The following is a 14,635-nucleotide window of genomic DNA, read 5'->3' as shown; positions in this document are numbered from 1 at the left end:
ACAAACAAAACAATAACTTTATTTCTGTATAAAGTAAGAAACAATATAATTTTCAAAATTATAATTTTTAAGAAAGGCAATTACAGAAGAAAAGGTGACTATGAATTGCTTGCAATTGAATTAACCAAAACTTTTCTAAGACGTAGAAATGAAATCTTCAAATGTAAGTAAGTTTTGAAAGCAAAAGGCCAATAGCTTACTTAAACTTTAAGTATACGGATTTTTTCAACCTCATCATTCAGTATTACAGATTTGAAAGGAAAAAAAAAAATCACATACGTCACTTAACATTTAAATGTTACGTTTTCTTAAATTATGAAAATTGAAAGAAATGTAATTTTACACAAGACTGCCACCCACATCTTCGATTTGGACTATAAAAATCATAAAGCAAAGAATTAAAGAGCTAAATGGCAGCTCAGAGAGATCATTTATTAAAGCATCTCTCAACTCTTCTAGTCTGCAACTTGAACTAATTAAATAGCATCTATGAAAGCAGATGAGTTAAGTATCTTACACACCAATTGCTACCCATGGCCTCACATGTTAAACATTGTCCTAATTCAGCCCTCTGCTCTCATCTCCTGGATTCAAGCATAGCTTAAACCAGCGCAGCTGCTGAAAGATGCTGGCCTGCCCTCTTATTCCCACACCTAACCTGACCCTAGAACCACTGATGTTGTAACATGGTGAAGCAAAACAGAAAACTGACCACTTGAAGCTGGCCAGTTAAAGATTTTAGATCCAAATATTCCCAGTCTGATTCACAAGAAGTACCTCTGCTAGCTCAGGAAGAATCCATAGAATCATAATAAAGGGCAACTTTATAATAGTTTAAATCTATACTAAACCATACACACCTTACCATGTATAGAAGGATAATATAGCAGGATAAAATATATCCAAGCCACCTTTATGGGTGTTCACCAAGCCGTTTTTAAAAGTCTAAAATTATTCTAAAACGTCTTTAGATAATCTACACCAATATTTCATTACCCTTACAGTCTGACCAATAAATTTCTACAAGTGTATTACTTCACATTGTCCTCAGCGGACACAGCGAACAGCCATGCCATATTGCTTTCTTTTGTTACGATCTTCTAGTAAAATAAGAACAGTGCCCAGCTCTTGTGTAAGTCTTTATACATACCACTAGCTCTCATAGCATTGTATAGAAAAAGTAAATTATAATTACCCCTTAATGCAGTGGCAATTAAACTCTGGCACAGTCAGCTGAAGTGAAGTTTTTCCCCAGCAGGCTGTGAGCAGAGCCAGGAAAAGACTCCAGTTTTCTAAGGCCCTATCTGGTACTCTGACTATTGCCAAACACTAAAACACCCGCCTACAAAAATCTGCCATCTGACGCCACTGAACATTTTAAAGATGAAAGTCCCATATTACCCATAACCATCTACCTACTTAACTACAACAAAACAAAATACTGATAAAGAGTTTTAAAAAGGCAACTAAGAAGGTAGTGGTGACTTACTTGCTCCTGTCTGAGTATTCTGTTTTCTAAAATATTTTGATTAGACTGCGTCACAAAGGGCCTTTCTCCTGTGTAAAGACCCTCATCCTCAAGGTACCTAGGCTGCCTGTTTCCAGGCATCTTCTCAGAAGTGGGCACTATTAAAAAATTAAATAGAAAAGCATGTAAAATATCTTATAACTGTAGATCTAGTTAATTAATTCTCTAAGAGCCTATGTCATCCTTAAAATGAATGGCACTGCACATTAAGCATGCTGTCAGAAATAATTTTGCTAACAAGGAAAAAATAAATATGTAACCAAAACAGGTCATTTTCTTAATCAGGTCAGATCTACAGTTTAGGTCTATCATGAAAATGTCACAAGGCTTCTAAGCAGACAATTAAAAATTTCCTCACCAAAAAATACTTAAAGTGACTTCACAGACTTCAGTTTTAACGGTTGCTTGCATAACAGTGTAAAAACCAATTAGCAGCAACAACTGACTAGACAAACATCTCTAAGCCTTTGCTATATAAAGTGAAACTTCAACTAAGATCAATATGAACTACTATTACTAGTTTGCTTAAGCTACTCTTGTACAAAATTCAGAACATGCATAATAAGTCACAATAGCCCAAGTAACAGCTGGTGGAATTGTTTAAAGCCTGCCTCCAGGATTATTTCACGGGCATGTGTGGGCTCACTATTTTTCAAGGAGCAATGCCAAAACAGGAAGAAATTATACTGAAGGTTACAATCAAAGTTGCCTCCTCAATCAGAACACAGTGGACCATACTGGAAGCAGTCAGAACTAAGTTACAAGACACAAAAAACCAGAGGCAGCCAAAGCCAATTACTTTGACATCGCATTGCAAGCTGTGCTGATCCCATTCCAGTACAGACCACCAAGAGACTCATTTCTGTTTCTTCCACTTCAAATATTAAATAGCAAGTGATATTATAAAGCAATTTTTTCAGACTTCGCAGTTCTATGCGAGTAAGGCAAAAAGGTCAGAGATATGATCAATGTTGACTATTTCCAACTCACAAAACCAGAATTTGGGAAAAGGGCCGCTTGAATTACAAAAATCTTTATGTTACTTGCATGACTCTTGACAAGCTTGCCAAAATAAAATTGCAGATGTGGTCAAGTGAAGAAATAGTGTACAGTGCATGTGCCTCTCCTAGTACCTAACTGTGCATACCCAGTAACCTGTAGCGTACGTCAAATACTGTAATAGCTAAACCCCAGTGAAAGAGGGGCCAGTAACCTCGCATTTACTGTAGACAGCACTAAGGTAATTACCCCAGAGCAACTGATGTGCCCTGAGCTCACTTGCTAGTGTATCAGCTGGTGACCTGCTGAGCTGTGCATGCTCCTAGTTAATCCACTCTGTCAGACCTTTTTAGACTTGACCGGATGATCAGTGTCAGAGAACTGCAATTAAATATCTTTCTACTGCCAGAGACAGTCTGATACATGAGTTTTTAGGAGGAGAAAGGGCGCCATGCTATGCAAAATCCAGGAACAAAATGCATAAACACAATCTTCATACCCGGTAGCTTGCTGGGAATGAAGAGAAATTCTTTTTCCTTTTTCAGTTGCTCGGAGTAGCTTTCACAATCAGGAGGTTTCATTACTAAAAAATCTTCGTCTGTTTGCCCTATAATGAATAAATCGTCATCTTTAACTAGGCGTGCATCTTCATCCTATAGTTTAAGTGCAAATGTATCATTAGTTCATCCATTTCTTAAAATAAAGATAGTTAGAAAGTACACTTAAAATTAACTCAGTAAGTCTAAATAAAAATATGAACATTTATTCTATAGCTCACACCGTTTCATCCTCCTCCTGTTCATCCTCATGGGTTTCTACACATTCTCCTTCTGCCTCCTCTTCATTTAATTCATTCCTTTTCCTCGGTCCAGCCTTTATACTCTCTGGTTCAGGATCAAAATTGAAGGTGAAGAAATTATATGCTTCTTCAGCAGATGGAAAATCATTCTGAAACTAAGAAAAGATGACAAAGACACTTTAATACGACATTTATAAGAAATTTAGGGCAAGTGAAGTTATTGCTATAGAATAGAAAGATAGCAGCATGTATAAACACTTGCTGCAGGATAATTATTATTTTATCTCAAAAAGAACTCAACCAAATGCTAAAGCAGATGGAAATTCTTAAATGATACATGAAACCTTCTCTCTTGCTCTTCTATTATTTCATTAAATATTTCTTGCAATGTTTTATTTAAAAAGTTACCTGGTTTAATTTTAACCAGGTATTCTTCTAAATATAAACAATCTCTGAATGAGAATTGCCAAAGTTTAAATTCTGGCCATAATGCAGATGATATCCAGGTGTATGATATAAAGGGAAATTTCTGTTGGCATTTTGCCTCTGAAAGACCTTTTACAGAATCACAGAACTGTTTTGGTTAAAGAGATCTCTAAGATCATCGAGTCCAACCGTACACCCTATACTCCAAGGTCACCACTAAACCGTGTCCCTCAGCACCACATGTATGTGTCTTAAATACCTCCAGGGATGGTGACTCAACCACTTCCCTGGGCAGCCTGTTTCAATACTTCACAACCTTCTCTCTCATTAAATTTTTCCTAATATCCAACCTAAACCTCCCCTGGTACAACTTGAGGCCGCTTCCTCTTGTCCTATTGCTTGTTATTCAGGAGAAGAGACTGATCCCCACCTCACTACAACCTCCTTTCAGGTAGTTGTAGAGAGCGATGAGGTGCCCCGAGTCTCCTTTTCTCCAGACTAAACAACCTCAGTTCCCTCAGCTGCTCCTCATAAGACTTGTGCTCTACGCCCTTTGCCAGCTTTGCTGCCCTTCTCTGAACATGCTCCAGCACCTTCCTGAAGTGAGAGGCCCAAAACTGATCACAGTATTCAAGGTGCAACCTTAGTGTTAAGATGAATCCTCTAATAAAAGAATTAAGAGTAGCATTTTGTGGTTAATATATATCAATATACTAATCTGTAAATTGCTTTAACCTCTAATTGGTAGTATTCAATAAAAAGGATTTAAACAGAAGAATCATTTTTCCTCTAAGCTCCAGTAATTGTGTCCAGATGGATTTATTTGGGGTTTTTTTAATCAAATTATCCAAAGCCATCCTTATATTCGATGAAGGTCCCCTTTTTATACTTGAATTGTTGACATATACCATTAATGAATTTTTAAATTAAATAAAACCCTCTCCACTGCTTAAGACTGAATTCTGTCTGCTTCTTCAAACAGAACTGTGAAGCCATATAAAATTTAAATGAAATTACTATCAGTTATTGAAACTAAGGAATTGGTACTTACTGTTGACTTTTGCTTAAGCTTTTTTACAGATTCACGAAACTTCGGTTTTGATGGTAAGTGGGATTCATACTCTTGCATCTTCCTAAATTTATCATTATCAGACTGCATAAAAAACATATACATAAGTTATAGCATACATCTATTGATCCATTTAAAAAAAAGACAAATAGCTGAATATGGAGATTAGATACTGTGTTTTCATAGGAGAAAAAATAGCAAAAAAGAAACAGTCACCGTGTAACAATTATACTGATTCGACATTTATTTTAGAAGGGTACACCTAATTATTACTGAACTCCTTTCTCCTTTGGGTCAAAAAGTAGAGACTGCTGAGTATCAAGAAATGGTGCACTGCGTAACAGTAAGTTTACTGTCGTCACTGCTGCTGAGCTCATTGTTTCTGCACTCCCGAACACAAGCAGCCACATGCTAATCTCCACAAGGGGGAGAGATGGGGTAGCAACGCGCAATCTTCTCCTACACAGGAGAGGCTGACAGACAGCACAGCCGGGGCAGCAGCGACAAGGGTGCTGCTGACAGACGCTGCTGACCAGGGAAGGGATCCAGGAGCTAAGGCCAGCTTCTCACAGAGGTTTTTCCTTATTGCAGCAGGGCCTACTGAGTATTATTCAAAAAAGGGTGGTGTCCGTTGCTTGGGTGCTTAAACACAGACTTGATTATCTGTTTTGTTCTCTCTCGGTTATTGCTAGGCTACTCTAAAACTCCATGGATGACACTCCTCTAACTTTACCAGTAAGGATTTAGCATGGTTATTCCTTTTCAGTTTTCTAAAGCCTTATCTGTCCCTACGCACAGATCACTGCAAACATCACTGGTTCTGAAGTTGCTTCAGCAAGTTCACTTAGGTGCTTCAAAGTGAATTTCTGCAGGCCCAGCCAACATAAACACATCTAACATTCTATCCGTTTTTCCTCCTTGTTGCCTGCATTCTTAGATTAGAGGTTACATTCTTAGATTATCAAAGTTACATCCAGTCAACCTAAACATGAAAAGAGTAACAGCAAAAAGAAAATCTCAAACACTGCCGATCTGATGGCCACTTGTTTAACAAGAAAACAATACTTCACACATGTGCAAATAAGTACAGAAAACAAAACCAACATGGAAGGTCTCAGATGTGCTTTATATAAAATTAATAACCAACTCTAATAAAGGTATCACTTCCATGTTTTCCTAATACAAACATATTAAAACAATACTACTTAACTAAAAGCCAAGCCAATTACTTTTTATACGAAAACATTGCCAAAAACCTCCCCTCAACCTACAGGAATAGGTAGTTTGCCCCATGACAAGCAAATTAGCCAGGCTAATAAATACTGTTTGGAATTCCAGATAAAAATGCTACTGCTACATGCTGTTATTTCCCAGGCATACACGTTCATCAGAACATATTTTCTACAGGCAAGCAATCTCTTTGAGAATTCTGGAGAACAGCTGGGTGCAAGCTCTGCACACACACAGCCTTTGTTATTTTTTAAATACAAACTGCTTATACTAAAATAATAAGGAGGAAATACAATACAGTACAATGACATAAAGTTAATATCCAGCCCTTAGCAATTACAATGTGCAAATTTATATAAAGCTGTAATATGGTGGTCCTTTCTAGCAGTAACTTTTAAATACTTCAAGGCTTCTTAAGCAACAGAAGCCATGAACCTGTAAATGACAGAAGTATCACATGATGTCTACACTACAATGAAAGAGAATGATTACTGTTAAATACCTACAATAAAAGCAATCATCAGAAAGGTTCCTTCCTGCTCACTAATTCAAAAAACAGTTTAATTTTGATCCCATTAAAATAAATGAAATTGTGTAGACTGTGTAGCCTTTGATTTATTTCATGCTTCACATTCACTTTCTCATTACCAGAATAGCAAGATACAATGCACCTTCTTACCGCTTTATCCAGCCTGACTTCTGTTTTCCGTTCTCTGATGCTTTTTAAACGTTCTGGTTGCGCACTGGAGTCTTCTTGCAGTAAGGTAATTTCTGCTTTTGACTAAGCAAGCAAGCAAACAAACAAAATGCTTAGCTGTAACAGAAATGTAGTAGGACCAAAGCTAAAATGATTCCCAGGAATTCAACCACCTATGCACGACTGCATTAAGAACAGAATCTTTTAACTATATAATCAGCTTAAGTGATTTTACAAACCTAGATGTTAATACCCCTTATTAAACTGCACAGTAAACTTACACAGAAATCTATTGACTTCAAAATAGCTCAAGAAATTTTGATAAAAACACAGAAGAATCTTGTAATGATTGTATCACTTGAATTACAAAGAATGGTAACTTTTGTATTATTACAAACAAATTAAATATAAAAATTAGAAAAAATACAGCAATAGAAATACATTGGAAAATAACTGTACTCGTGAACTAAGCATTATTTCAGCATCAAAAATTAAAAAACCAGATAACCCAATTCATATTCACATAGCACTGAGCAAGCAAAGTGAAGTGTGTGGTACTTGTAAGACTAAAGCCAACCAAACAGGACTTCTGAAGGATTCTCACCCTTGCTGCTTTTAGTTTCTCTCTCATTCGCTCCCTTACAGAAAATTCTGCAAAACCTGTCCTCGATGTAGAAGGAACAGGGGGCAAGTCTGAAACAGAGAAAACAGGGTAACACATTTTAATTATTTTCTGAAAGAAACTTAAATAAAATAAAACCATATATACCATGCAGAGTTCCATGTTCCAACACAAAGAACTTGCATGAGAAAATGTAAAGGAATTAAACATTTTTTTGGAAGTCAGACCTTATATACTATCACTTAAATGCCTTTAACTGCAATAGATCTCACCTTCATTATATACTATGAACCACCTTACCTAAAGCATGTGCACACTTTTTTTTCTATTTAAAATACGTGAATATCTGGCATTTTATAAGCTGTTATTCAAAGGTGTCTAGAACTGATTTTGAACAGCGATGTGGTCTAAATCCTGATACAGCTGTTACCAGAACAGTAAAGAATTTACAGACTTGCTTCCTTTTTCAGCTTAGTGCTGCCTGCTTTTTGTAGTGACAAAACATTAATTTCTCTAGTAGTGATACTGTGCTATAACTCTGGTACAATCGAGAGAGTAAGATGCATTTTACCCTGTCCCACACATGACCGACAACATCGTCAAGTAAATTCTCATTTCACGCACAAGCCACTCCCAGCTCTACTTGTGCCCCTTCTCTGGAATCAGCAGATCGCCTCCTCCAAGCTCAAGGGCAGTCTGCCCCCATACTTGGAAAGTCAAGCAAGATGTGCAGGGGCTACATGGATGAACCAACTCAACTCACACATAAAAAGAAAGCCTTCAGGAGACATAAACAGGGACAGATGACCTGGGAGGAATACTATGACACTGTCCAATCACACAAGGATGGACTTAGGTAAGCCAGAGCCCACCTGGACTTGAATCTGGCAATGGATGTGATGGCCAGCAAGGTGGGATATTACAGGTTTATTATTAGCAAAAGGAAGCCTAGGGAAAATGGTTACCTGCTGCTGAATGGGGCAGGGGACCCGCTGATAGGGGACACGGAAAAGACCCAAGTAATCAGTGCTTTCTTCATCTCAGTTTTCCCTACCATCAGGAACACCAGGCCCCAGAGAGCAGTGGCAAAGTCCGAGGCAGCAAAAACTTACCCTCAGTAGGGGAAGATCAAATAAGGCCACATTTAAGCAAACCAGGCATATGCAAATCCATGGGTCTTAACGGGATGCTGCCACGGGTGCTGAGGGAGCTGGTCAATGTCAGCTCAAGGCCACATTCAGTTATCTTTAAAAGACTGCAGTGATGACCAAAGGAGGTTCCTGAGGACTAGAAATGAGCAAATATCACTCCTGTCTTCGAGAAGGAGAATCTGAACTACAGGCTGGTCAGTCTCACCTTGATGCCCAAGAAGGTGATGGGGCACATAATTCTGGAAACCACTGACAAATATGTTTAGCACATGATGAAAACTGGGAGTCTTCAGCATGTATTTATAAACAAGAAAAACTTCCATCTGACAAATGAGACAACATTCTACAATGAGCTGGATGGATGGATGAAGAGAAAGCAGTGGATGGTTTTTATCACTGTTTTCTATAACACCCTTATAGACAATCTGATGAAATACGGACTACATAAGTACATGGGCTGAAAACTGGGGGAACTGTTGGCCTTGAAGGGTTATGATCAGCAGTGCTAAGTCCAGCTGGAGGTCATCACTAGAGCTGTACTCCTGGGGTTCATTTCAAACAAACAAAAAAAAATCCCAAAAGGTATGCTCCAACCCCAAGAACTTATCAGAACTGCACATCCTTTAGGATTCAGTATTCCCTGCTGATCCTGTGAAGCATACAAGTATGAATTTTAAATCAGTGGCATACATTTAGATATTTTGATAGATAGTAAATATCCACTGATTTGAATAATCACATGATTAGAGAAAAGGAGAATTACTGTTTGTTGCAGCCTTTGACCTGCTGCTCTCAAAAATCCCAGGCTTTTTTCCCATAATTAAAAATGAGTAAGAACTTCTACTTTGAAGAACTGATGGCCTTCCTCCCCCTTATCTTCACGTATCACATCCACTTAGATTAGATTAGGATTCCTTCAGGTACGTTCAGCAAATATTAGCAGGCCACCCTGTACCCTACTGCATTACCTAAGTAAGAAGAATGAGTAATTATCCAGTTGTTTACAGAGAAGCTATGCTCTTAGGGTCAGAAATACAAAGGATTGGATACCTAAAACCCATCCTCTCATATAAACACAAACAAAAAGCATTTTAAATGTAAAATATAAATGAGATCGTATGTATAAGCAAATGGCAACACCTCCATCAGCTTTATGTATTAAACATAATTACGGTTATCTTCTGCACGGTATTTTGAGATGGTACCTACCTCCCTCTCACTTTAAAAGAGTCAAGGTTATCTTCTTTGTAAGAGCGACCATAATATTTTTAGCTGAAAAATAGTGTTATTCACCGAATAGCTTAGAAAGTCACCACTTAAGTATTTTTTCTTTTTGAAAGATGAATTCTCATTTCTTCTTCAACAAAACTGATTCTGTAATTGTCTCCCATCTGTACAAACGTGTTCAGTCTCACTGGAGTCCCAGAGCTGACCTGAAAATTCTCAGGAGCTTTAACTTTCACTGATATATGCAGCAACTTTTTTTAAAAAGAAATGCTTCACATTCCTTCTTACATGTGGAATACTCGGTTCTTACTTTTTTCTCCTGAACTTTTTTATTTCCAGAAGGAATGCCATCATTCCACTGGCCCTTTCACTGGAACAACTGTGCGATAATTAGCAGGAGAAAAGTGTAGCTCAAAACCGGAGCTTTGTGGTGCATGCCTTTTTTTTTTCTTTAATTGTTAATCTTCGTCTGCAAGCCAAGCCATGATGATGCATTTTTAATCTGTGATCACATGACGATCTAGGCAAGGAAGTTTTTCTTGTTATCTCCACTTAGAGAATTGTATTATTTGTCAGTTCTTTAAGCCAAACACTGATTTGTTCTTTGCCCTTACAAAAGAACATTGTTTGCCAAGGTCTAAGTAAATGGTAGTTTCAGATTTATGTAAGGCATTAAATCCATGAAAAGGAAATAAAAGAGCAAAGGGTAAGGGCTTAGGAGTGCTAAGGTCACACGACATATATCACATTATGGCTGATTCAATATTATTCCAAGTGTTTTACTGGTGGCAGAAAATACTTAATGTTGAGTACACAACTTAAAGATTTAAAGGCTACCTGCCATACCGAAGTCAAAGTGCAATCTAATTTCTAGCACGACCTAAGTGCACTGCCATTTGGAAAAGAAAATTACATAAACCCCAATAGTACCAATTCTACTCAGAAACTTCAAAAGATTTGGGAGAATCCTCATCTTTTCAAATTACACAATTTATTGGATGTATTTGTAGAAAGAAGCTTTAATTTTATTTGGAAATTTTCAAAAGCAAGAATAAGGCACAAGTGAATGTCACTAGCATGGGACACGTAAGAGAAAAGCAAGCATCCCATTATCACTTCCTTACTAAGAGGAATACTGAGACAGAAATAAGTCATTACTCAGTAGAGACACTAAGAGATGACACACAGAGAAGTCTATTTGCATTCTGTCTTTTGTAACAAGGAGTGCAGCGTGAGTAAAAACAGGGTAAGAACTAATATAAAAAACAGAACAAAATCTAGATAAATAATCGTTAGACTGAGCTAATTAAAATACATCATTGCAGGGTCACCGGTAATGAGCTGGCTACAGCAACATCAGAACTGTCAGTGATTCTGAGAACAGAAGGTCTAGGTTAGTCAAAATCAAGACCTATCAAGGCAATTTAATGTTCTTCAATATAAAATCTACCCACTCTTGAAAATAACGGCAAAAGCATTCACGTCAACTTTTGAGCTTGCCGTATAGGAAGCCACAGAAATCCTGCTTTATAGAAACCCATACTGAGTAGCTATTTTAAGGGTCTGTCTCAATCTAATGCCTTTAAAACAGTTATTAATGGTTTGAATGATAGAATAATGTCTCTCTGTGTATGAGCCAAGCAGGCAAGAACTGTCAGAAGTCACATTTGCTCAAAGACTGACTTTGAAGAGCTTTCGGAATGGAGGAGAAACCTTCAAAATCTTTCACAATTTCAAGCCAATGAAAGATCCTTGCACACGGAAAGGCTCTCTGCATCTGCTGGAGATGGAAATGATAGACTTTAATTGTAACAAGAAAGGTGGTTACACACTGGATAAGCTTTAATTTTTTTTTAACTTTAGGGGTATTCTAGCATTGGAATTGAGTCCTTCAAATAGTTATGGAATCTTCACTGGTGCAAGCTTTCAAATTAAAAAAAAACCAAACAAACCAAAATGAAACAACCAACCAAAAAGCCCCCAAAACAATAACAAAACAAAAAAAAAAACCCCACCAAAACGAAGTATCAAGACTTAGAGCTGAAATGACTTGCAGAAGTTGGTCTAAAGTTACCTTTTGATTTTCCTTCTGTGACTTTTTTCTACCATTGCATTCTGTTCAGTTTGTGTGTTAAAAAACACCTATTTCATTGGAGTAAATGAAAACTAGAAAGCAACAGATCAGAACCTGCTTTTGATCTTCTGAAATACTTTACAATTGTTTGTAAATGTTTCCACACAAGCCAGGTTAAAGCGAACAGCATAAACATGCAAATTAGGGCAGAAACAGTCTGTCACTACCTTAAGCATCTCTTAAAGCATAAGAACTCAAGCTCTGCATGCAGAATTCTTCATGAATGGTTCAGTTTCTTGCAAGAATAGAGGAATTATCTCTACATAAGAAAAAACATTTTAAGATTTTAGTAGATGCAGTAAAATTAATTCAATGCATCAATTATTGTGGGATCCTGGGTTCCTTCAAGAAGGGAGCACATAAAAGTACATTTTATTACTTTATTTCTCTGTACACATACTTTTGTTCTGCTTAGATGAATGGGCTCTACAGTCAACCAGTTTGTACTTAACTTCAAAATACATTTTTTAAGTGAAAGAATAAGAGTGATCTCCATGAGAGCATTACTTTGCAGGATCACCAGTACAGGGCCTGCATCAAAAATTTCACATCATGTTTTACACTGGAAGTGTCATTATACTACAATGGCTCCATATTTTACCTCAGACAGATCTAATAAGCTTGCTGGAGAGTCAAACTGAAATTAAGCCAAACTGAGAACGTGAAAATGTCATTTAATAAGTCCCTCCCTTGCTTTCACCTGCACTCAGAGAAGCCCAAACCCACTACATGTCTGTGTCACTTCAAAGCTCTCTACACTGACGGAGACTCAGAACTGCTGCCAAGTATCTCAACTCCAATCCCGTATCTGAACAGAGTGCAGAAACAAAGCATGAGGGAAAGCACACAGACTGACATTCTGGGACCAAGCATCAGTTACCTGAACGAAAATACGGAATGGTAACTTCCAGTACAGGTCCTAGAGACACTTTTGCATACTTCATGGATAATATCACTGCATAAATGCATAGTAAGATTCTCCAGAAACTGCAACCACATAACTTGCAAATTCACAAAAACTCAACAATGAAGAAAAGTATTTTGTAGCACTGTAGTCGTCCTGGCTTCACAAGGGAATAAGTATCAGATACGGGCTTTCTATTTAACACAATTCTTGTTTTGCAACTCTTATTTACTAGTCTGACTAGAGGACTGAAATATAACCAAGTCCTCCCATTTAAGAAAATTATAGGCATCTAAACACATACACAGTTCAATTATAGTAAAATAATAAATTTCTGCAAGCAGACTGAATTAAAAAACATTAGTGACTGACTGAACACTTGAGGGACTAATACAGACAGATGGCGATGAATATTAAGTGAAGAAACAGTTGATAGGTAAGTTTCAAAATAAGTTTGCTGCAGGGGGTCTAGAATGACAGAACAATCACATCATGCTAGCATAAAATAAATGAAGTATTCGAGAGACAGCACAGATTAGTGATTCCCCAAACATTATCTACTTCTACTTGTGTTAAAGTTCTCCTTCCATAAAAAGGTGTGTGTGTGTATACTTTTAACATAATAAATTTAACATAAACAATGAACAAATATGGTGACAACCACGACAAACTAAAAGAGCCTAGGAACAGAGGCAATGTATTATCACAAGCACTAAAGCAAATACAAAAGAAGATAGTAGAGGAAACAACCTATGTAGAATTTTTCAATGCCACCTGCAAAATGTGGGGGTAGGGTGTGTTAATTTGTTTTATTTTTTTTAAATGGTTAATTATCACTTGGCAAGACAATGATAAGCAGAAATGCAGGAACAGATCATCAGCCTAGTAAAAGCAGTGAGGAACTGAAATCTACTTTTACCTTACGACTGGGCAACACAATTGGAAACATTAGTGTCAGCATATTCAAAAGCTTAATATGAGAAGATGGAAATTTAAATTATTCATACATCTGTCAAACTAAATCCAAGTGTGTGTTGGGGAAATGTTAAATATATTTTGGATAGATGCATGAAGACTTCAGCTCAAGGTGCAGTCTTTCCCAAAATTTAACATGTACTTTAAAAAAAAAAAATCGGATAATTTATAGCGCAATTAAGTAAACCAATCATTCAGTCCATTCAGAATATCATACGCAATACTTTTCACTTGATCATACAAGATTAGCAGAATTAGAGATTTCAGAAGTAGCAAACCATCAACAGAGCAAAATCCTTAGGAAAACAAAACATTTATCACATAAGGGAACTGGGGGCTAGTTTTCTTCTCAGAGTACTGCTGTGCTGTTCTGTTTATTCTTGGAAAATGAGCTTCTGTAAAAGAAAACAACCGTCACTAGAGGGTGCCTCTTGATTTCCCCATGCAATCAGTTCTGACAGCTGTGGGCTCCATCCGTCAACAGCTGATCGCTCTTTAGCAGAAGGTGTCCCAGGGAGACTCAGAAAGCATTCAATAGAAAAGTACACAGACCTTGAAAGAGATGGAAACATCCCTACATTGTCCGTGTCTGCAACAAATACTGTATTTTGCTAAACTGAGTTTAAGGACGATACATACATTTCATTTTGATAAACCTGGATACTGATGAAAAACCAAGCCCGTTTCTACCTCAGGGCACTGCGGGTTTACCGACTTTATAACACTCCGTCCTTAATCATCTCTTTCACGCATCCTACTTAGGTAAGCCCATGACCACGCAGTCAGTCCCCAGGCTCCGGGTCACCGGCAGCGGCGGGTACCCGGAGGTGGCGGAGCCCCCGCGCCGGCCCAGGGCCACGTGGGGCACGGCGGA

At 37.5% G+C, this 14,635-nt stretch overlaps 1 protein-coding gene across 1 annotated transcript in view; it reads right to left on the bottom strand.

Annotated features, from left to right (window-relative positions):
* Positions 1–7,379, bottom strand: part of CC2D2A (coiled-coil and C2 domain containing 2A) — a 50,584-nt gene extending 43,205 nt beyond the window's left edge. The window contains exons 1-6 of the mRNA XM_010143566.1: positions 7,353–7,379; positions 6,731–6,832; positions 4,804–4,905; positions 3,308–3,481; positions 3,027–3,180; positions 1,486–1,626 (exon numbers count right to left, since the gene is read on the bottom strand). Coding sequence (XP_010141868.1) covers positions 1,486–1,626; positions 3,027–3,180; positions 3,308–3,481; positions 4,804–4,905; positions 6,731–6,832; positions 7,353–7,379 — 700 coding nt within the window. The remainder of the gene's footprint in view (positions 1–1,485; positions 1,627–3,026; positions 3,181–3,307; positions 3,482–4,803; positions 4,906–6,730; positions 6,833–7,352) is intronic.
* Between the last annotated feature and the right edge of the window lie 7,256 nt (positions 7,380–14,635).

The sequence above is a fragment of the Buceros rhinoceros genome, unplaced genomic scaffold (genome assembly GCF_000710305.1).
Source record: "Buceros rhinoceros silvestris isolate BGI_N320 unplaced genomic scaffold, ASM71030v1 scaffold3519, whole genome shotgun sequence".
Lineage (NCBI taxonomy): Eukaryota > Metazoa > Chordata > Aves > Bucerotiformes > Bucerotidae > Buceros > Buceros rhinoceros.
This window is presented reverse-complemented; position numbering and strand designations above follow the sequence as displayed.